The 9,542-nt window shown below is 38.8% G+C and overlaps 1 protein-coding gene across 2 annotated transcripts; it reads right to left on the reverse strand.

Annotated features, from left to right (window-relative positions):
• Window positions 1-1,737: 1,737 nt before the first annotated feature.
• LOC308073530 (uncharacterized protein) lies at window positions 1,738-6,632 on the reverse strand. 2 transcript variants are annotated; one of them, XM_080412467.1, is made up of 6 exons: window positions 6,529-6,632; window positions 4,977-5,015; window positions 4,480-4,722; window positions 3,726-3,772; window positions 3,216-3,492; window positions 1,738-2,763 (listed from the first exon to the last, which is right to left on the reverse strand). In XM_080412467.1, the coding sequence occupies exons 2-5, from the start codon at window positions 4,990-4,992 to the stop codon at window positions 3,217-3,219; spliced, it is 582 nt and encodes a 193-aa protein (XP_080268593.1). In that variant the 5' UTR covers window positions 4,993-5,015; window positions 6,529-6,632; the 3' UTR covers window positions 1,738-2,763; window position 3,216. The 2 variants fall into 2 exon arrangements, with proteins under 2 accessions (XP_080268593.1, XP_080268594.1); XM_080412468.1 differs by having other exon boundaries at window positions 3,201-3,492.
• Window positions 6,633-9,542: the final 2,910 nt, after the last annotated feature.

A 9,542-nucleotide genomic window follows, 5' to 3' on the forward strand; every position in this document is an offset into this window, starting at 1 on the left:
CAGTGAGCTCAGCCTTGTCCACGTCGTGATGGATGTTTCCCACAAACAGTTGGTGGGTGGTGGGTTTCCTGACCTGTGACTCCCCCGGCTTCCCTTCCCAGACCGGCCTGGGTCCCCTGTGCACAGGTAGACGGCCTCCGGGTCTCTGATCTCTGTCGGGTACAGGGGTGTCCAGGGTGTCCTTCTCCTTCGCTTTGGTCTCTCTCTCCACCACGTTGAGATGGCAGTTATCGCGGAACTTGATGGGCTTCTTACTGAGGATGTGCTGCACAGTTTCCGGGTTGTCGAACACCACAAAGCCATAGTTAGGGAGCTTCCCACACTTCTTGATAGTGAGCTCCACGACTGTGCCAAACTGCTCCAAGAATTCCGTGAGCTGGGCCTTGTCCACGTCGTGAGGGATGTTTCCCACAAACAGTTGGTGGGTGGTGGGTTTGCTGACCTGTGCCTCCACCTGCTTCTCTTCCCCCACCGGCCTGGGTCCCCTATGCACAGTCGCATGGTCTCCAGGATGGTCTGTCTGATCTCTTTGCATTTCGGGTACAGGGGTGTCCAGGGTGTCTTTCTCCCAGACCGTGTTCTCTCTCTCCTCCACCTTCAACTTCTCCAACTCCATTATCATCATCATCTTACCTTTCTCCTCCCTCTCAGCAGCAAACTTCATCTCCCTCTCAGCAGCAAACTTCATCTCCATCTCCCTCAGTGCCATCTCCCTCTCGTCTACCAGATTGTTTCCCCAAGCGTTCAGTCTGTCGTCCCCTTCCAGCAGGTTCTCCTCTTCATCCACCTTGTTCTCCAACTCCCGTACCTCGTGGACCGTGGTGTTCTCAGTAATCATCATGTAATCCCCGTATATTCCCACTTCCTTTTTTCAATTATTTCCTCTTCTTTGGTATGTCATGCTGTGAGGTCGGCGGCTGCTATATACAGATCTTTCATGACGTGCCGTGACGTCACCAGCCGTGCCCATAATAATAATAATAACTACAACACCAACACCAACACCACCAACAACAACAACAACAACAATAACAATAGTAGTAGTAGTAGTAGTAGTAGTAGAAGAAGAGGTTTGAGTTCTACATAATCGTCACACAACTTTTCAAACTTGAACTTAACATTCTGATACCACAGTTTTTCTGATCTTTTCTATTATATTACTATTATATTAGAAAGGTTATATAATGTGTTGTGTGGTGTAGTATTAATTTGTAAATTTATACTACAAATTATATTCATTTGGTAAAAATAAATGTTAAATATATTATTCAGATAGTAATCATTGCTATAGAGTTGTTTAGTAAAAGCAGTCTCCCTGTCTCTCCAGCTCTTTAGTAAACAGAAAATACATTGTCAGGTACCAATTTGATCCAATCAGGAGAGACAACTCAAATAGTGAAATTGGAAGTGGAACACTGTACATTTTAAGCTGAAAAATGTGGAGTGCTCTTTCCTGAATGGATACAATTGCTCTTCCAAAATAAAAAATGTATTTGCTGGAGAGATGGGGAGACCCATGTTACTGAACAAACACTCTGCAATGATTACTATTGGAAAATAAAGCTTTAACCTGTTAAACAACTTTACCCCTTACACTTCTTTGGTCATTTTAATGTCTACTCTGGCTTATGTGTGCACCCCAGACAGTTTTAAGTTGCTTGATAAATATTTAGATATTCATTTGATTAGACACACTCACCGTACAGTCAAAGGACCACAATGGAAATAAGCTTGCAAGGTTTATTGTCTTTTATTCTTTTGACAGATATGTACAAATATGCATTTTGTCAACCGATCTATCAAAAAATAAAATAAAATATGAGCTACAAAATATGATCAAAACAGGAGCACTTTACCCATTTTCAACCTTATACACTAATACTCATTATAAGACACAATCTCTGTCTATACTCTGTGTGTCAGATGAGGGCTGTGGACAGCAGAAACCTGCCTACCAGTGACACAATTGGTAGTCAGGTTTGGTCATTCCTTTTTTTTTATTATTAATGCAAGAACAATGGCTTCTGTTTCAGCATGCTAACTTCCAAAGTCTGTAGTTTCTATTAGCTTGATGATGAACTGTCCATAGCCCACCAATGAGACGCAGAGTTGAGTAGACAGAAATGGAACCATCTTAATATCGGAGCATTAGTGAGGACCAATTATATGAAGATAAGGTTGAAAATGTGTGAAGTGCTCCTTTAAAAAATGGAATGGTAAAAATAGTAGAAAGAGGAAAGGGGGTTGGGTGGGGAAGACAAGTTTTTGAGGGTGGTTTTAAAAGAAGAAGTGGGGGCTGCTTTGATGTGGGTTGGAAATGAGTTCCACTGAGACGGGGAGACAAAATATAAAGCCTCGTACATAAGTAAAATTAGCAATACCACAATATGAAAATACTCTGTAGTAGTAAAAGTCCTGTATTAAATTTTTACTTGAGTAAAAGTACAAAGTATTGTCATCAAAATAGCTGATCTACAAGCTCACAACGTGTCGCCATGGGACATGTTGGGACATACTTGTGACATACTTGTGACATAGTGGTGTTGAAACTTGTAGGTGGTGAGTAGTTTTAATGTATGCTGTATGGGACAGACAGACAGACAGACAGACAGACAGACAGACAGACAGACAGACAGACAGACAGACAGACAGACAGACAGACAGACAGACAGTCTGACTGACTGACTGGGAGTTTAACAAACATGGACCACAACGTCTCTGCTTCTTCTCACGTCTGATTCGGGCCGGTGCCCATGGGACGACCTGGAGGAAAAACAATGCATTGTTTTAATTTACAATTAAAGGTGGTGTAGCTGTTTGTTTTTTTTTGTGACAGAGTTAAAGCTTCATATTGTGATAGTAATTATTGCTATAGAGTCTTTGTGCAGTAACAGGGATCACCCCGTCTCTCCAGCTCTTTAATAAACAGAAAATACAGGTGGGTTGCCAATTTCATCCAATCTGAACTAAGTACCCATTTATCAGCTTCAATTTTAAAGTGTTCCAGTTTCAATTTTGTCTGCTAATTCACTTCAAATTTCACTTGTTTACCCTGTATCCTGTATGAGATCTTTTAGAGCATGTTTACTAAAGAGCCGGAGAGACAGACAGACAGACAGACAGACAGACAGACAGACAGACAGACAGACAGACAGACAGACAGACAGACTAACAGAACAGACAGACATCATAGTATCTACCATCTCTTCAGCTACCTTATGGTATGCTTCTGAACTTCGGCAGTAGATCATTCCGCTTAATCTTCGTCAGAACATTCGCCATTATTTTCTCTGCTTTGTCGGTGTAAGTCTGCACGATCAGATCGACAGTCTTTGTCTTGTTAGATTTCTCCAGGCTGTCCCTCGGAATCGGCTGCAGGCCTTCCAGATTTTGTGGCTTTCGCAGATACCAGCGGAAGTCCTCAAACTCCTCCTCTGTCAGCTCCCTCAGAGCATCAAAGATACGCTCCTCCAGAGGATCCAGGTTTGAGTCCTGGTACAAATAGATGTAGAGGATTTAGTTGTATTCATATGTACATCAGGAAATACACATTAATGAGCAATTCTAAATTACATGGTGCTAAAATGTATTTGGATTTATTTAAAAAAAAAAAAAAACTGTTTTTTTTTCTTTTTATATCAAATAGTTTAAAGCAAAAATATCTAAGAGTCAATGTGAAAAAAACACAAACAAACAGGAAAAAAAAGAAGGTTGAAGCCATTTACCTGCTCCGAGGAAACACGATCCATGATATTGACATCTCTTGACACTGCTGTTGAAAGAGGTGGACACACATTTCTTATATACATACTGTACATAGACAGGCAGACAAACAGACAGTCTTTTATGCCATGACCGCCTACAAAGCCATGGCATAAAATGTTGCCATTGTGTGTTTCTGCAAACCACACATGATATATTGAATGTTGACATTTCTGAACCTCAAATACGTTGCATACATATATATCAACATTTCGAGATGGGGACCATGTATACAAGATTTCTGTATCAAGTACTCTTGGGTGGCTCAGGGGGTAAAGTACCTGTACACCATCTTAGAGTCTTAGAGAGACTTAATGAAATATTCACATGAAACTGCACAGCCCGATTTTCAGCAGCCATAACTTTATTGTGCTGATGATATCGTCCTAATGAAACAAAAGTTTCTTCAGTGTTAATTTTGACTCAGGATTTTACTGGCTTTAACAAGTTCTCAGAAATCCTCAAGCAAATAATATGATGCAGATTCAGTGTGAGATCACACACACTTTTTTGTTTTGTTTGACCAAAATGGCCAAATTAAATAGCCATTTAGAAATAGCCCAATCGGCGTCTTGGGCAAAACACAGTTTGTTAAACACACATAAATTATTTTAAGGTTGTTGTGTGTGCTGGCTTTTTAAAATGTGTATTTATTAAAGATACACCTATTCTTAAAAAAAAAAAAAAAATTAAAAGTCAATTAGACGTTTATCTTACCATGTTTCTCCAGCAGAAAGGATTGGTGTTCTTTTAGGGCATCGTAAAATGCTGCACAGATGGCTGGACCGCCTGGTTGCAGCAGCTTGGTGTACAGAATCCTCATTTGATTCTGTCTTGTCTTCTCACCTTGAATCTCAGCGTAGATTTCAGGATGGACCCTGGAACCTAGACTGTCTATTATAGGCATGACCGCAGACACATTTTGGGTCAAATCTGCCCTGTGCTGGATCACATAACGAGCTGTTTGCAGGAGAAAAAGAGAGTGGTAGAGATAAATGCATCACAGAATGTTGTTGTCATAGCAATAGAAAATAAAGCTCTCATTTCTACATCCGCCTCATAAATAGTATAGTGCAACAACAACTGGTACATTCATAGTTTTGGAAAAGGATGTAGGCCTACACCCTGCTGGCATACAGAAGGTAGCCCCAGCCAACTAACCTACTGTCTATTACCTCAAGCATTGAACTGTACCAAGGATGGAAAATGCTCACCTTTTTCTGCGTCCATTGCATCAAGCGGTCAACAGCAACCTGGTGGGACACAGTCACGTTATTTCAATTATATCCAGCATAGATGCAGGGGGGGGCAGAAACCTGTCAGGTAGGAACCTGTCGGGCAGAAACCTCCTATCTCCATATTATAACTTTTGTTTTCGTAAATTAACGCCCTACTTGATTATACTAGAGCAGGGGTTTTCAACCGGTGGTCCGCAGACCACTGGTGGTCCGCGGGGGTATTGCAGGTGGTCCCTGGCCATGCATTAAAAAAAAACTTTTTTTACTTTTAATAACTTACAGGAGTTCTTACTGTATGGTGTGTGTGATATGAAATATGAGCTTACCATAATCACAGTAATCATATTCAAACAAAATCACTGTATTTTATTAGATAGGCTATTACATTGATATTATAGCTATTTTCTCCAGCTCCCTGCGGTACATGAACCCCCCACCACTATTGTGTGGGGTGGGTCTATGATGGACCCACCATGCACAATAGTGGTGGTCCCCAGGTTGCTTTTAGTCAGGATGGTGGTCCCTGGGTCAAAATCAGTTGAAAACCCCTGTACTAGAACGTCACACATAAGCATCAAAAGTAGCAGATCAACAAGCTCAAAGCGCGTTTTGAGCTTGTAGATCTGCTACTTTTGCTACTTTTGAATTTTAATCCTGAAAAGAAATATGAGGTTTCCACCTGACAGAGACAATATACTACTTTGAATGACAACTAAGCAACAATAGCCAGTCTACGAGCTTGTAACACTTGTGAGCCTGTAGATCGGCTTTTTTTGTTGTTGTTGCTATTTTTGGAATATAAAAAAGAAAACGTCTGAATGTTTTTGAAAACGTGCCCAAAATAGGGATGCCAGGATTCATGTGGTTAACATAGATTTGTAATTAAATTGTGATATTATCAAACATAAACATCAGACATTCTACTTTACCCAAAAGGAAATGCATGTATCAAACGTCTTGTCTGTCTGTCTGTCTGTGTCTGTCTGTCTGTCTGTCTGTCTGTCTGTCTGTCTGTCTGTCTGTCTGTCTGTCTGTCAGACAGACAGACAGACAGACAGACAGACAGACAGACAGTAGACTATAATGTAAATGTTTGGAATCAGAAATCCATGAATGTTTTCAATGTTTGTTATGTAAATTGATACTTTTATTCACTATGGTGGTCATAGAGTTACAGGCCACACTTTTTGGTTTGTTTTTCAGCCACATATGCAAGTCCTGACTTCTGACACTTTCGCTTTCACTTTAATCAGCATTGGACTGAAACAGGAGTTTTAAACATATTAAAAGGCAGCCAGGGTTGCATTATTGACACAACCCTAACAAGTCATCATGAAGAGTGTACACTGTATAAAGATCACACACACCATATATTCTGTTAGTGTTACATACTTTAAGCTATATGAAGCTTCTGACAAGACTTCCCATGACCCACTTCCTCATAATACAAAGTTTGTTTTCTTTCCAAAAACGTTTTGGCTTCATTTTACATATTGCACATATTTTATCACAATTTAGAGGTACTCACCATGTAATGAATATGTTGTGAATGATCCAGTTCTTTCAATTGTTAGAAACGTATAGCTCTCCTCTCCTTCAGTGCAGCTTTGTCCAACCCTCTTTACTATAGGCTCAGGGTTTTATGAAGAAGGGTGGAGTTTGACACTTTGTGACTGTGTGTGCCTCACATTACATACTAGTAGTATGCATACTAGTAGTAACTAGTTTCAACCGTGGACACAGGCCTATTACTTGAGTCAAAGTACAGAGTTATGTACCCCCAGGCCCTAGGGGCCAGTTGCACCACCTCACACTAAGTTCAAACTTAGCCTAGTTATAGCTTAAACACATTCAATCCGGGAAAGTGTCTCTGTCATTTTAGATTTCTTTGGCTATTCAAAAATAGCAGATATACAAGCTCATAGCGCGGCACCGAGTGCAGCGCTATGAGCTTGTAGATCTGCTATTTTTGGAAAAATCGTGAAAATGAGTGCAAATCTTTGAATATATATATTTAAAAATATATGTATATGTTTAAAGATTTGCACACATTTTCAAATTTCAAATTTTTAAAAGCCGTTTAAGCTATAACTAGGCTAAGTTTTAACTTAGTGGGAGGTGGTGCAACAGGCCCCTGGAGTATCCTGGTCGAATATTACGACTCCATTACAGCAAAAGTTGCACAGTCACATTCTTTACTTCAGTTAAAGTAGTGGAGCCTACTTATTGCTTTAAAAAATACTTAGTATTCAAAAGAACATGGCTTTTTGTTTTCACAATGCATTTTTTTCAGAATCTTACTCTCTGAAATCACCTAATTAATGCACTACCACTGACTTTTGTCTGACTGTCCTCATTATAACTAACCCTAACCCTAAACCCTGAACCCTCACCTCGCACTAACCTAATGTTAGCAGGGGTGGAAAAATTACTCTTTTTTTTTTGCTTAAGTAAAAGTATCAATACCGCAATGTAGAAATTCAAGAATTACAAGTAAAAGTCCGGAATTCAAAATGTACTTGAGTAAAAGTACAAAAGTATTGGTATAAAAATGTTCTTAAAGTACAAAAAGTAGAAAGTACTCAATTTGCAGAATGCCCTATTTGACAAGTTTTCAAATGTATAAAATGTATTAAAATCTTTTGAAAATAGCAGATCTACAAGCTCACAATGTGTCGCATAGCAAAGCATTGTGAGCTTAATTTTCAAATGGCCGAAATGTAGGGTTGAAGTGGTTAATGTATGTTTTGTAATAATAATAATCAAAATCTACAAAGTAACTAGTAACTAAAGTTTTCAAATAATTGTAGTGGAGGAAAAGTATAATATTTGCCTCTGAGCTATAATGGAGAAGAAGTAAAAATACTCCAGTAAGTAAAAATACCTCAAAACTTGAGTAAATGTACTTAGTTACTTTACACCACTGATTAAGTTATTCGATGTGAGAATAGCCTACGTTTGGGGGAAAGGTTAAAGGTAGGGTAAGTGATATTATTTTGGTTAAAACAAAACGTTTTTTGTTAAAATGTTAAAGCATATTGTGATAGTAAATCATTGCTGTATAGGCCTACAGACTAGAGTGTTTGTTCAGTAACAGAGGTCTTCCCGTCTCTCCAGCTCTTTAATGAACAGAAAATAAATGTTCAGGTAGTGTTCCTTCCAGTTACAATTTTGTCTGCTCATTTCTTTGTCGTCACTTCCAATTTCACTTGTTTACCCTGTCTCCTGTGTGAGTTCTCTCTCCTGGTTGGATAACATTGGTACTGTATCCTGACCTGAGAATGCATTTTCTGTTTACAAAAGAGCTGGAGAGACATAGAGACTCCTGTTGCTGAACAAACACTCTAGAGTCTATACTATAGTAATGAGTACTATCAGAATATAGAGCTATTTAACACTTTTACTGAACAAATGTAACACTCTGTAGCAATGAGTACTATCAGAATATAGAGCTATTTAACAATTATTTTAACAAAGGAAAATCACTGATGAGTGTTTTGGTACAGCAGGGGAAGCTCATTCAGTGCTCCATTATGTTGAGTTGGTTTTGTAAACATTTGTGCTGGGGTGTTTGTAAGTTTTGTTGCTACATATTTTTGTTTAATTATTTACAATTCTCAAACAATTCCTATTCCTTTATGAGCGCACTTTATGAATATTATTAAAGGGGTAGTTCACCCCCCAAATAACTTTTTTTCTATTGATTACTCACCCCATGGAGCCTTGAATTCATGGATATTTTTTTGTTTTTGTCGCATTCCTTCCTTTATTATTTGATTATAATAAATGTAGCCCCATTGATTCCGGTAGGAGACACAAATGCATTTGTGTCTCCTACCGGAATCAATGGGGACACATTTATTATAATCAAATTATTGGCTTAGGAATGTGACAAAAACAAAAAAATATCTATGAATTCAAGGCTCCAGATGGTCAGTAATCAATAGAAAAAAAGTTATTTTGGGGGTGAACTACCCCTTTAATATGTGTAATTTTCTACATCTACAAACTGCAACACAACCCCCACCAGAGGGCACTGTTGTGTCACATTTCAGTCCACACAGTTTAGTCAGTCATAAAATGCTAGCCCTGAAACATGATTGTCATACCATGACAGTCACGGCGCTACTTGTTCCTGTTTAATGAAAATTCTACATTTACATTCATTACATCACATAAACTTTAACATTTCAAATATAGAGTACTAACGTCCCCGGCCATGGATGTTAAAAGTTAAAGCGCATAGACCTAAATACCCGTATATTCCGTATTGTTCAATAAAAAGCTTTTTAACCCGATCGCCGGCCATTTTCTTAGATTTTTTTTCCATATGCTTTCAACTACGCGCCCTTATCGGTTGGGAGGTGTGTTGCACTCTGATACATTATAAAGAAATACAAAAATAAATAAAAAATGGCCGCCGATCGGATTAAAAAGCTTTTTATTGAACAATACGGAAGATACGGGTACTTAGACCCATGCGCTTTAACTTTTTACATCCATGGCCGTGAATTACTTTATATTTGAAATCTGAACGTTTTT

This window comes from Gymnoscopelus braueri (genome assembly GCF_963280865.1).
Source record: "Gymnoscopelus braueri genome assembly, chromosome: 18".
NCBI lineage: Eukaryota > Metazoa > Chordata > Actinopteri > Myctophiformes > Myctophidae > Gymnoscopelus > Gymnoscopelus braueri.

Coding starts and splice junctions, on each gene's coding strand:
- LOC308073530 (XM_080412467.1), bottom strand. Junction 3,773..4,479: donor CTTTCTGCTGGAGAAACATG/GTAAGATAAACG, acceptor CTCTTTCAACAG/CAGTGTCAAGAGATGTCAAT. Junction 3,493..3,725: donor ATCGTGTTTCCTCGGAGCAG/GTAAATGGCTTC, acceptor TATTTGTACCAG/GACTCAAACCTGGATCCTCT.